Raw genomic sequence first — 14,287 nt, forward strand, 5'->3', positions numbered from 1 at the left:
TTCCGCTGCCGGCTCGGGCGGCGCCGTGTCGCCCAGCCCCGGTCTCTGCGCGGGACTTCAGCCGCCTCGGCGTCTGCTGGAGAGGCAGCACGGCAGGGCTGTTTGTGGGGAGAAACCAGAGGTGCTGCCTGGAGCCCCCAAACCCTGCGAGGGGCAGCGCTGCTTGCCCCGGCGTGACCGGGAGTCCGGGCTGCGGCGACCCCCTCCCCCGCGGCAGCCACGCAGCCGGAGTTGCGCTATTTTCGGCTGTAAATCCCCACACTTCTCATCGGCCTTGACACCTGGGCTCGGACGGGGCCACACCCGCCCCGACCCTGCCTCAGCCTCGTGCCCAGGCCCGGCGGGTCCCGCTCGGGGCTCGGTGGCCCCGGCAGGGCTGCGGGGAGCCCGGCCACGGAGGCCGCGGGAAGGAGCGCTGGGCTGCCGACGGAGCCGAGGGGGACACGGGGCGCGCCCGCAGGGGACCCCGACACCCGGGCGGCCCGCTGCGGGGTGGCTGCGGCCGGACGCCGGACCGAGCACGTCCCCGCCCGTGGGGCCGTCCCGGGCGGCGGGGCCGTGCCGAGCGCGGGACCGGCCCGCTCCCGGCGCTGAGCGCTCGCCTCCTCCGTGAGCGCCTAAAATGTTCCTGGCATGCGAGGCCAAGGGAGAAGCAGTGAGGAGCGGGGCACTTTTCCAACAGCTCCTCCGCCGACAGAGCCAGTGGCACGGCGCGGCTCCGCAGCCCGCCGCTCTCCTCGGCTTGCTCCAGCAGTCCGACCGCCATGCAGCGAGGCAGGGTAAGGGGCTGCGGGCTGGGGGCCGGGCGGGGCGATGCGGGTGGAGCGCCCCGACCCCCGGGCCGGGGGCTCCGGGGCGCGGCGGGTGGGGGGGCGCGCCCGGTCCCAACCCCGCTGACGGCGGCGTCGTTGCAGGTGCGGGCGGCGCTGGCGGCGCTGCTGTGCGCGACGCTGCTCCCGCTCCGCGCGGAGGCCGTCAAGGCGCCCAAGCGGCCGGCGCGGACCCGGACCTGCGGCGAGCGGCCCGAGGAGCTGCTGGAGCAGCTGTACGGGCGGCTGGCGGCGGGCATGCTCAGCGCCTTCCACCACACCCTGCAGCCGGAGCCGCCGGGCCGCCAGCACAACACCAGCTGCCCCGCCGGGGGCCGGCCGGCCGGCGACAAGAGGTTCCGGCTCCCCGTCAACCTGCGCAGCGCCTCGCCGTGGGCCTACAGGTGATTCCGGGGGGAAGGGGGGGCCCGGCCGCCTCAAGGGGCGAAGCGGCGCCGGGGTCCCGTCGGGCCGGAGCTGAGCCGGTTCCCGTGCGTGGGACCCCCAGCGCCGCGCCGGCCCGGGGGCTTCGCCGCCCTGCGCCATGCGGTGCCCCGCGGCTGGGCCGGGGGCGCCGGCCCTGAGGGGGGCTGCCGCATCGGGCAGCGGCCGGAGGGCAAGGTGTTAAAGCAGGCGTCTGTAATGGGCAGGCGGGAGGTAAACGGGTGTAAACGAGGCACATGTCTAATGGGCAGAAAGATAAATGACACGCGAACGAGGCGGGGCGAGCTGCGCGGCTGAGCTCTGGCGCGCACCCCCGGCAGCACAGGCCGCCCCGCGGAAAGCTGCTCGGGCGGGCTGCCGCGGGTGACGCTGCCTCGGCGGGCCGCCGCCAACGGGCCGTCACCGGGAGGGCCCCTCGTGGCTCCGCAGCAGCCCCCCGCGGCGCCGCGCGCCGTCCCCGAGGTGTGCCTCCGGGCGCCGCGCGGCTCTCCCAAACGCGGCCGCGCACCGCGCGCGCTGCTGAGGGCTGCTGCGCGCGGCCCGGGGCTCGCGGGGAGCGCGTGCGGCGCCTGCCTGCGTCGGCGTTTCCCTCCCGCGCTTCGCACCCCTGAGGGGGAACGGGGGGGTGTGGGGGGTGACAGACTGTTTTTAAGGGGGGCGTAAAAATAAGTAAAGCAAATCCGGCGTTAGGCGGGTCAATACACGGAACGAGGGGCCGCGCTTCTGCGGGGAACTCTGGAAAGCTTGTGGGCACTGGTCCAGTACGCGAGACCTGGCGCGCCTCGCCACATCCACCCTTCTGGTAGTTTCTCCCGTGAGCAAGACTGAATTGGCTTCTCTGTTTTCGGCTTCGTGAGACACTGCAGACAACCGGAAGCTAGAACATCCGCAAACTTAAAAGGAACCGACTTTATTGCTGCTTTCTGTGCATTATCCTTTGTGTACGCCTTGATGCAGTTGCTGTGTATTCAGCAAACTTAAATATCTCCTTGTTAGCCATCTCCAGTAAACATTTATTTTGTGGCGTGGGTTTTGCCCACTTTTAGTTTAAGAAGTAATCCTACTGAGAGCAAAATAGTTTATTTGCTCAATGAGCCTTTCATAAACAAAGTATTTTTAGAAATAGAATTTTTAGTAATACATCTTCTGTAAGCAAACTGAGGATTTTTTAAAGCTACCTAAGCATGCAAAAAGCAAGTATGATGACAAAAAATACCTACCGTTAGGCTCAAGGTCTTTTTTAATGTTGGTTTTGCCAAATACTAGTGCTATCAGAAAATTGGCCTCCTGGTCTGAAAACAGTGCCTTCCATGCTCACATCGCCTTAGGCGGGTATTTATTTTCAGTTGGAGCTCTGCATAGGCTCACTTCCTAACAGAGAACCAGCTGCTGTTTGGGGCCTAGCTTACAAAATGTTTGTTAAGAAACTGTAAATCCACTGTACTTTTCAACAGACCACAAACTATTCACATACAAATACCTTGATGACATCTCCAAGCTAGCAATTTTGAAAGATAGTGGGGGGAAAAAAGTATTACACCATTAAAGGCAAAATCTAAAACTACGTTCAGGGGAAAAGTTGTTTCTCTAGGGTGGAAGAGGCCTGAGTACACTGTCCAGTTAGGAGGTCTTGTTTACAGCTTTTTTTCTCAGTTGCATTTTTACTGTATCGTTAGTGTGCAATGACACGGCAACAGACATTGCAAGATGTGAAGTGGAAGTGTAAAATACAAACCTGCTCATTATGAACAGTGATGTGCATTTGCTCTTACAACCTGCTATTTCATAGATTTTGAAGCCAGATAAAAGCATTAGGAAGATCTGGTCTGATCTGTGGTGTTCACCTGCTTACCCTGGAAGCAAGCTGCCAATTAGAGCTACTGCCTATCTTTCAAAAGGACAAGCAACTCTCCATTAAAGATTGCAAGTTATGGCGCATCACGTCTTGTCAGCGGTTAAGCAATTTCACTTACACGATCCCAACAATTTATTCTCCATTGCTGGGGTGTGATTCTGAAAAGCTGCACACAGCTCTCTTCTGTAATACAGAACTTTCTTGGCAGGCCTGCTTACATTTAATTTTTTTAATCTTTCCTCATAAATTGCTCCCCTTCACTGTTCGTGGCTGTCTCTTGAACTGCCTCCTGAATCACCAGAGTTGTTCTAGTAGTGAATGCCCAGAAATTAATTCACTGCAGGCAGACCCCTCTTGTACACTCTGGTAGGACACCCCTCAGAGCATGAATTTGACTATTTGAAACTTGCATCAAAGTGCCTGGCCCATTTCAGTGTGCCTCACAGACATCCTGCTCTCAAACTTCTTTTCTGCCCCTAAAGAGTTACAGTGCGGTTGATTTCTGTTCTGGGCATAAACGGTCTTTTTTTTCTTCTTTACCTGCATTTTAATGTCTGAAATACCGCACGCTCTTTCTCTGTCTTCATTGTGTTGCAGCAGTCCCCATTGTTACCATCTGCAGATTTCATTAACATACTGTTTATACTCCCTATTCCAAGTCATTAATAATAAAGATACTAAGTCTGGCTCTGCTTACCTTCCCCTGCATATCTCCTTAGGCACCTGTTCCCAGCTGTTCAACACTGCTTCTTGTAATTCTTCTGCTCAGATGACCATTTAGTTCAAGTAAACTGATATTTTTTTTGTATCAGCAGTTGTGAGAAAGAACCAGATATGTTACTTAGAGATCTGTATATAACATTCACCCTACTGCATTGCATATATCCAAGTTTGTCGTTCTGTTTAAGTGTGGAAGAATTAGGTTTGATTGACTCAAAGTTCAGAAAATCCTTGTGTGGCTTCTTTCCTTATCTTTGTTCTGTGCATACTATTTATTTTCAATTACTTGGTCTTTAACTTTGTTGTACAAAAATCAGGACTTAGATCGTTTTTGGCTTGCTACAACCGAGATATAGGAGTTGCACATGTATTGTACCATAGATCCATCTGGTCCATGCTCCTGCTGCTGGCAGCAACCAACAGGTGGTATTTGAGGCAAGGGTTAGGGGAAAAATATTAGTTCATCTGTCTGATGGTGAAATTCCATCCTGATGGCCACAGGAGATCAGTATGTAACTCAGGGCACAAAGTTTAATCACATGAATCGCTCTTTACTCTGAAGAGCTATAAAGAGACAGCAGAGTTCCCTGAAGTCAGTTCAGTGAAGTCTTGGTCGTACTGGATTTGCCCAGCACTCCAGGAAATTGTTCTAAGAATTACCCAGGTCTTCTAAAAAATAAAGCCAGCAGCAGCAGGTCTGCCGTGAAATCATCATGCCCTGAAATCATCAGGCCAGCTGTATGCCAGTTTGTGACATCTGTCCGGGAGTTGCTTGTATTTTTTAGCAGTATTACATGGAGAGTCAGTGAAATCCAGACAGCCTGCTTGTAAAGAGAGGTACTGGCAAGGGCTGTGGTCCTTGGCTACTGCTGCGGTTCGCAGTTGCGTCACAAGAATTAAGTGATACAGGTTGTCTTACCACCTATGGATCCCTGCCAACAGCACAGGATGGGTTCTTGTTAAAAGTTACAGAAACCATAATTGTGGTGGATCTTTATGAATGCATACTCAGCCCTAGAGACACACACAACAATTGCTCATGGACAAGTGCTTTTGTAAGAAGGATTAATTTTAAATGCACGCCTAAATGTTTGCAGGATCTGATCATAAAGCTTAGAGTAATGGCAGAAAATTCTGATCCCACTGAAGCCAACAGTGCATTTACAGGTAGTGTTGATTTGTAGTTCCATTCATGGTGCTGCAGAGCACAGGTGCCATTCATTAATCAGCTGTATACATCAGCTCTATTTTTGTTCTGTGTTGTCTTAAGTTTGTAGTAACATTCATAGCTAGTTTGTAGGAATACAATCAGAATCTTCTTGCAGAAGTTTGCAACACACTTCTGCATGAATTTAGCAAAAATTCTTTATGTGTATTCAAGAAGTCATTCCTGTTTCTGAATTTCCAGATCTCATGGCTTCTGTGTCTGTCTCTGGGGCTTAATCCTGCATTTACTGAGGGTTCGTTTACAGAGATTTAACTTTTGTCAGTGTTGATCTGATAATGAAATCCCATGTTAGTTAGTCCCCCTCTCAATCATAGCCCACCTTGGTTTTTCTGCTTTTAAAAAAACAGTTTCAGTTTATAAGCATCCTTGGTTTAGTGCTCATCTACATAAAATCTTAAAAGGTAATACAAGCAAGTCTCTTGTTCTACTGGTAAAAGTCAAAGCTTTTCTGCAGTGCTTTTGGAAAAAGTCATACAAGAGGGCTTTCCTTTAAATAATACTCCAGTGACTTTCATGAACCTTATCCGAGACACTTCCCAGGATTTAACATTATCATGTGGCACAGTGTGCGTATCCCAAAGATGCAGCTGAGGGGAAGAATACAAAGGGATGCAGAACTGCCATCCTTTTTGTTTGAGTACATGTTCATACAGCTCTTCAGAAAATCACAGTTGGCACTAGGCTGTTTTATGCAGGCACTGTAATTACTACCTGTACATAAAACAAACTAAGCATAACGTGAATAAAAGAACACCCGTTATAGAAAAAAAAAGTCTTGCCAAGAGGGGAAAAAAAGTTGTTAGCTTTTAATCCTGTAAGTATTTCAGAGTCCAAAGTAAAGGGATGATGATCTGCTCGTTAGACTCCTGATAACATCCAGCTGTGAGCCTAGTGCTAACAGTGATTTTCTGAAGAGGCAGCTGTGTCTGCCTGCCCCAGCGCAGCACCTGACCCACTGGAGTTAGCAGCTTGGAAACTATGAAGTTATAATATTATTAAAAATACTACATATGAAAGCAACAGTACAGGACAAGACAGATTAAGTCTTTGCAAGAGTTTTACTTCTGACAGAAACTTTTCTCTTGATTTTCCAGGCTTAGTACGTAAACGGCAGGAAGTTTGCTTTTCACTGGGAGCTCTCAAAGCACTCATAGGGTCATAAGGAAAAGTAGCTTAGAACTAGTCACACTTCATTAGCAGTTCCAGTTCAGTACAAACCTGCTTCTTGTTCCAGCAGATCAAAACACAGCAGCCTGGCATAGCTCACTGCTCCTGTCATTTGTAAATCAGGAGTGCTGGCTAAGCAGAGTTAGCCTTACGTACTAGTAACTTGAGTTCACAGGACAAGGGCAACCCTCATCAAGTTAGCTGGGCTGTCTCGTTTGCAGCAGTGGCCACAGCAAATGACACAAGGATGCAAGGGACACTTGGGTGCCAGCGGAAAGTTGCACTTCTTTGCTCCTCCACCCCTCTTCACAGCTGCTTCTGTTGTGCCTACCCCAGTCGAGTGTCTCTTTCATCAAGTATAGGAAAGAGTCAGTGGGAACTTGGACCATGCGATTTATCTGGTTAACCTGCTCAAATGTGTTTGCCCTGTTCTAGGAGAAGACATAAAAACATGACTTGTAGTGCATGGAGTAATGGAGATGCATCGAATTCCAGCAGCTGAGGCATGGTCATTGTATGCACAGAGTGATTATGTTCAGTACATGCAAACAGAGGAAGCAGGTCACACAACTGCATTTGTACAGCTGGCTTACTGGTGTTTGTTAGTGGTTCTGATCCAAATCAGTCTGGGTTGCCTAGAAAGGTAACAGTGAGGCTTTAGTCATATGGCTTTTCTTAACAGGTTTGAGCTGAAGATGCAGAGCCTTGGATATTGCTCCAAAGTTTAGTGATATGTAAGTGTTTAATTTCAGGAGGCATTACTTAGAGCCTTCAGCCTTGGATGCAAAACCATGTCTATATTTTAGTTCCATCTTTGGGTTTGGATCCTCTGATTCCTTCCAGCCCTCACACGATGGAGTAGAGGTATCTGCATCAAATTTAGAAATATATGAGATTTTTCTGTGGAAAGCAGAAAACCACACCACACCATCCTTCCAAAAACCCCCTCATTTATACCTGACTTTTGCCACGTGGGAATTTGGAATGGGAAGTTTGTTGTAGACCATATTTCCACTGACAGTGTTCTCCTGTTATTAGTGAAAACCCTTATGTTTGCGTCCAGAAGCATGTTCATGCTTTCCAGTAACATCATAAACCAGGTGCTGGAGATAATACAGTAGAGGAAATACCGAAGACTTGACATATGGTGTGTTTAACAATCCACCACTGAAATTATTCACACTTGAGTTTGAAATGGGACTGTATCACGGTAGAAAAGCCTGTATTCCACTTTCTTCCCTTCTGCTGGCTACCAGACATCTTATTTCACATTGGTGTGAGATCCTGTAACATGAAGGTATTTCCTGGGGAAAGTAAGCAGGTATAAACGGGACAGAGAAGCTTTGCAAAAAAATACCTGTGACATCACAGATGTCTGGCGAGAGAACTGGTCAGATTTTTCTGTGAGGAAAACAAATTCTGTAAAAAGACAAAGAATCCAGATTATATGGCCATTGCAAAACAAACAAACAAACAAAAGTCTCATTTCTTCGATGACAGGATAATCAAGCTTGTGTTTGGCTAAAGCTGTGATTCCAAATGGGTTTTAACGTGATAAACTGGTGATACTTCTGAAAAGGGCAGCTCCCTTCTGCCTCCATCTACAGCTGCTTGTTCACACTGGCTTGTTTGTGTAGGGTGCTGTGTATGTGGGGCAAGACAGCTGAAGGACCAAAATCCAGCTTTTGATGAAGTTCTCTTCAGTTGGTTGAATTCCCTGATCAATTCTGTGACCAGAAGGACATCAGCATCAACCCAGAGGCACAGGCGAGAGGGAGACCCAGGCTGCCTGTTTTGGCAAGTGCAGATTTTGTTGACTAGAAGTGACTGTGTGGTCAGACTTACACTGCCTCTTCCACAGCTGAAACCTCTTCTCCTCTCAGAGGCCACCTAAAGAGATAAAAGGCTAACACTTTGATACCCAAGGAAGTGGTACAAACCCTGGGAAACACAATTTAGGAATCATTTTAGACCTATTGTGGTTTTCAAAATAGGTTGTTTTGAAACTGTGGAAAGGGGATATTGTATACTCAGTAGTTTGTATCATCCCATAAATAATTATATTGATGACAGGTATTTAATTTATTCATTTTTCTTATGTAGTTGCCTCACTTCATCTACTGCATAGTGGTCCTATCCTGTTCCCAATTAGAGGATGACTTAAAACCCAGCGCAAGAATTTTTACTGGTTTTGCGGCAGTTCACAGTAAACATTAGAGGCTTGAACGTTCTCTCTGGTGTCAAATCTTTGACTGTTACTCAGTTTTTTAGCCTCAGCTGCTGTAATTTCCCATCCAAACATGGGAAATGATTGATTTAGTTGCAAGAAGAAAAATTATCCACTTGACTGAGTAAAGAGCTGGTGAAATACTGCAACAGAGCCTCTGGGTGGGCTCGGGGTCTCCTCTGGAAGTTCTTAAGAACAGGCTGGACAAACATGGGCAAATACATCTGAGCTTGCCTCATGGAGGCATTTGGACTAGGTGACCTCCCAACATGTCTTCATGTCCTCTGCGTGCCAGTAACAGCCTGTAGGACACTTCTGGTGTGCACTCTGTGTAGGTCTAACTGTCTACTAGTGTGAAAGAGGAGCGGGGGAAAGGCCAGAAAAGGGTTTTCTGTTACCTGACAGGTAAGGTAAGTGCTTTTGATAACATCTGTGAGGTCAGCAACCTCCCAAAGTGGTGACAGGCTCTGGGGGAGACGCACCAAGAAGCAGTTGGCAGTGCTGCTGGGCTGAATGCGTCTCCAGCCAAGAGAGCCGTCATCCCTCTGCAGCTGGACAGTGCAACCCGTGCTGGAGCAGGGCTCGTTTTCTGACTGTGAGAACAGAAGGTGATCTGGGGGAAGCGTAGAGTGACATAGAGAACACTTGGCATAGGAGCTAAACATATTAAAATACCCTCTTTCTGGAGGTGCAAACATCTTTTCTAGAATAATGGCGTGCAGTTGTAATAACGTACAATTTACAGCCATGCCTAGCAATTAGTTCCAGTACAAGCAAGAAATGCAGGTAAAGAGCAAAGCAACACATACATCACCACCACAATAAGCAGCGTGGCTAAACACTCCAGTATGTGTACTCTGCTGTGTACTTTGTCTTCTATTTTGAAAAACAAGCAGACTTCATCAGCTTTTACTCTTTGCTAAAAACAACAGCTGTAGGTCTGCCAGCTATGGTCTCTATCGTAGTATGACATCTTTGTTCATGTGTCGAACAACATGCGGAGAGGAATGGTGAAACTTGGACTTCATTGGTCTGAGCTGTACTTAGGTTACAAGCTTTCCAGCTTCTGTTTATCAGGAATTTCCAGAGACAGGGCATTCATAAGCAAAAAGAAATGGTCAAACAACAAACTGTAAGACCATAGAAAATAGAGGCTATACTCTTGAAGCTTTGGGGCAATGCTTTACTTCAAAACGTAGCAGGAGAGGGCAGAAAAAAACATTTAACTTTGCAGTTTATCTCCATGTGGTTGTGCAAATGTTATTCTCTGGTTAGAGGAAAAGACAGTGGAGGATTAATGAGAGAAAAAAATATAGAAAGAAAAACAGAGTTCTTCTTTCAAGAGAAAGGCACCTTTATAACCCCAAGTATACTAGGGAGCAAAAATGATTGCAGTACAATTTAATTCTATTTAAATTATACAATTTTAAAACATCATGTCATAGCTTTAACAGTATTAATGTTAAAAAGGATTTGTACCAATTTTTGAAGAAGTCAAGGCAGATCAAAAGTTTGAAAATGCCCAAGCGTCCTTTTTAATGCTCTATTTACCCGTTCAGCCCAAAATGCAAAACTTATTCTGCTTACCCCCAAATCTCACATTTTAGAAAGCCAGTCACTTCCCAGGTGCATGTGCACTGTAGGACCTGATTGGTTCTATAAGTTGTTCATGGTTTTTCTTTACACTTTACAAATAAGAAGCCAGACAGCAACAGCTACAGCTATTTTTCCTGGCAAAGAAAACAAAAACATTACATAAATGTTTATGGTCAAATTACATTATAATAATGTTTTCCAGATAAATTTATCTATTTTTAGATATACTAATGAATCTTTATTATTTGCTTCCCTATAGAATTTCGTATGATCCCACAAGATACCCTAAATACATTCCTGAAGCATACTGTCTGTGCAAAGGCTGCCTCATGGGGATCTTTGGTGAGGAGAATTTTCACTTCCGCAGCACCCCTGTGTACATGCCAACAGTCATCCTCCGTCGCACGTCGTCATGTGCCGGGGGCCGTTACGTCTACACAGAAGATTACGTCACTATCCCAGTGGGCTGCACTTGTGTACCTGAGCAAGAAAAAGAGGCTGAAAGTGTAAATTCCAGCATAGATAAGCAAGAAATGAAGTTGCTGGTAAGCCAGAACAAGCCATCATCAGAATGAAGAATACATAATCGTGTTACAGTACTGGCTTGACATCATCATTTCACAACCTCAAGAAACTGCACCGCAGCAGCAAACACATGGACTTACCCTCTTTTTCTACTTAATTCCAGTTATAAGATGGAAAGTTTTGTCCAGTCACTCAGATCATAAGAGATGACAATTCATATTAAGAACTTCTTTAGCTCATGTAAGTATTTGTTGCAAATTCCAAAGTAGCTTTTTTTTTTTTTTTTAGAGCAGAACATTTTATACTTGCTTATTCACAGTAAATTTTAGATGATGCAACTGTAAGGCATGCTAGCTATTACTATAGCAGACTACTGGTTGTAGACATTTTTAAGGAACCTCTTACACTCTACTTTTAAATACTCTTATATAGAAATCACATAGCTGCCATACATGTCCCAAACCAGCAGTTAAAAGGATAATTTCTCAGGCTGGGAGAGCCTTCCTTTATATTGCATATCTCATCTCCTAACAGTGTTCTTGGCTGTTACATCTTTGGCTATTTATACACTACAGCAAGGAAACCTTTGCTGGCTTTGAGTCATTCATGAAACAATATTCTACAAGTTTGTTGTTTTTAACCTTGCCAAATGGCTAAGGGTACAAAAGTGCTGAGAAAAAGCATGCTAGAATATTTTAAAACAGCAGTGGACTTTCCTGATCTGGACTAAGTCTAATTACACAGAAGATTATCAACTAGAAAAAACACACTTTGGGTCCCAAGAAATCTGTATTAGATTTCATTCATCATTAACTGCTTAACTGTTTCCTGTGACAAAACTGTATTCTGTACAGTTGAAAGGCCAAACCCTTTTTCATGTTAGGAGAAGAGATTCCCCATTCAAAAAAGAAAAGTACAAAGGACAGGCTTCATTGCAGGTACACTGCAGATGAGTAACAGGCTAGGTCTTAACTTCTAGGTGCTCCAGAAGTCATTGAGGTGAGTCCCGGCCAATGCAAACTTGTTAAGTCCAACTGATTCATACAACTGGTGTGAGTCATTTTTCCCTATGCAACACATAACAGATAATCATCTGCAAAAGATGCTGGTCTGCGGAAGAGCAGTCTTCCATCTTTGCAGCTTACAGGAACCTGATGGCAAGCCCTAACCAGAAACTCCAGATACACAAAAACTTGTATTTCCAGAACAAGAGACTGAAGGTTGACTTAGTCTAGTGGATGAGAATCAGGAATAACCAGGCATACCTTGCACAAACGTAACTCCTCAGAGAGCCACCATCACCAAAGTTGATTAACTCTGAATGCACGGCAGAGAGTATCTTTTACAGTTGAAAGATCGTGACTGCAATATCATTACAAAAAAGAATTAACACCATATGCAGCAATGTATTTGCTACATCAAGAATCTCAAAATTTGGCTTAATTCATAGTGGAGAAAGTCCCCACACTACACAAACACATGCTCCTTTGGAGTGTCATTGGATGAAGAATGGAAAGACTATGAGCTAACCAGAATTAACAAGTTAAATAGAGAATGAAAATCATATGATAACTCCTTGTCTTGGTGCACAATTATTGGCTGTGCTCTTTCTGACTCAGTCTAGTATAACTATTTTTACAGTGCAATCTGTGTGTAGCTTCTTGCAAAGCCTAAAACAACTTTAAGAACTCCAGAAACCAATAAAAGATTCCCATCACAATGTCAGATTGAAGTTGATAACTGCGTTTCTTGTGCAGATGCTGTTCCACAATTCTACTTGTCTTTAGATCTGTGTTTCCTCAAATTGTGATGCCTCTATCTTAAGGGGATTCTCAAAGGAGAGTTCAAAGAAAGTCATAAAGTGTTTATACTACTCGGAGAACAGCTAATGGCCTAGCTGCTGCCAGCAATTATAGGTAGTTACTTGTTCCCCAGAGAATGTAAATACTTGCAGCAATTACATCCACTTTTCCTTCCTCCTAATGTGGAGGAACTTCTCACCCTCTGAGGAGAGGGAAATGGTAATAAAAGACAGAGGGGCTCAAAAGAGAAGCAGACACACAAAACCGGAGAAACACTGTGTTGGATGATGCTTCAGCAGTCTAACCTCTTATGATTTCACTGTTAAATTGTGGGGGTTTTTCCACACGCACACTTCAGACAGGGTGAAGTTGGACCTTCAGACTCCACAGCACAGAAAGCAAAGTCTTCACAGTAAAAGGCAGTAAAAAAACCCAGGCAACAAAAAAATGCCAAACCACACAACCCTTAACATTTAGTAAATACCCAGAAGGGCTACCAGCTAAAGCTTTGGTAAATGGTGCCCTCCAGCAAAACTCATCTGTCTGTCCACACTTTCTTGTTATACAAATTTGTCTGCAACACATTAGTTACTAGAGCACATGGATTTATTGGCATGATGTGGAGAAAAAAAAAATCTCACTTTTTGTTGCAACTCTCTTGTCCTGCAGGCATAAATTACGGAGTCATTTTGGGTTCTCAAGTAACTAGAGCATGTTCTGGGAATTCCTGGGAGTCACAGGCTAAGATCAGGTAAATGGAATATAATCAGTTTCACCAATCCAGAAAAACAAGATGCTTTAGCTTACATCTAGCTTCAGGAATTAGATGACTGAAAGGAGAGTACTAGAGAACTGCAGAACCTCAGTGGATCAATAGATTATGCACGTTGGCAACCTCTTTCTCATCATACTGCAACAAGTGCAGAAAGTTTCCTATGGTTACAAGCAACCTCATGTTATCTTACTCAGAAGCCCATTTTCCTTTTGTAATCCTCACCCTCTTTTGTGACAGACTTTTTAGCTGAGCCGATTTGTCTCATGATCCAGCTCTCCAGTTAGGTGTCTCTTAAAAGCTATGTTTATGTTTTAGCATAAGCAACTGTTTGGTAGTAATTTGTTAGTGAACAACTGTTTGTTAATACTTAACATCAAGAAGTATTAGCTACACAAACGTTTGTTAACCTTCAAAATATCCTTCCATATATAAACTCTCTCCACGTTACTCACGTGGAGAAGGTTGAGTATTAAATGTAGTTTGTGCCTGTTTGGGATTGTTTTTTTTTAAAGATATCAGCATATCATAGATTTATATCAGTTTCACTTCAACTGCAGTGTGACATTTTCCAGCTTCTAGCCCGCTGTTTACAGCTGCTGCAGCCTTGCCTGTAAGTTGCATGGGGGGAGGGAGGGTGCATTGGAGTTGCTTCAAGGCTTCACAAACTGTTGACAGAAGGCAGACATGAAATGCCTCATTGAACCAACTCCAGGCCCAATAAATGCAAACAATTCAAAGCTGAAACTCTCTGGCAGCTGCAGCTGATTTGAGAAAATTTTTGTTGTGCCAGGAAAATCTTTTCCTTCAATGAGGTTGTCCCTGGAATACATTAGGAGCCACAAAATACAGAACAATATCCTTGGTAAAGAGATTATTTTCTTCTCTGTCATATCACTTAAGATAGTTTGGAAAACTCCTATCATTTAGAAAGGTTGAGAAAAGCCTGAGATGCTAGTTTTGGTTTATCAGCCAGTCATTACATGAAGGTGTTTGAATAGGTGAAGGTCTACAGCTGCAAGTAAACATGGAATTGCGTGGGGGGACACAAACAAGAAAGCAGCAGGGGGAAAAGAGAAAAAGGATATGATGTTCTCATTAAGTATAAAGACCCCTTAATCTCGCTGGGATTAGGGAACAGC

The 14,287-nt window shown here is 45.6% G+C and overlaps 1 protein-coding gene across 2 annotated transcripts; it reads left to right on the top strand.

The window, feature by feature from the left end:
• Positions 1 to 278: 278 nt before the first annotated feature.
• On the top strand, positions 279 to 13,222 carry IL17D (interleukin 17D). 2 transcript variants are annotated; one of them, XR_008820197.1, is made up of 4 exons: positions 279 to 779; positions 915 to 1,213; positions 10,306 to 10,811; positions 13,043 to 13,222. XR_008820197.1 is itself a non-coding variant. In XM_056328610.1 (3 exons), exons 1-3 carry the CDS (start codon positions 765 to 767, stop codon positions 10,619 to 10,621), a joined length of 630 nt encoding a protein of 209 aa, XP_056184585.1. In that variant the 5' UTR covers positions 279 to 764; the 3' UTR covers positions 10,622 to 12,296. The 2 variants fall into 2 exon arrangements, 1 of the variants encoding a protein (XP_056184585.1); XM_056328610.1 differs by lacking the exon at positions 13,043 to 13,222 and having other exon boundaries at positions 10,306 to 12,296.
• Positions 13,223 to 14,287: the final 1,065 nt, after the last annotated feature.

This window comes from Falco biarmicus, chromosome 2, assembly GCF_023638135.1.
Source record: "Falco biarmicus isolate bFalBia1 chromosome 2, bFalBia1.pri, whole genome shotgun sequence".
NCBI lineage: Eukaryota > Metazoa > Chordata > Aves > Falconiformes > Falconidae > Falco > Falco biarmicus.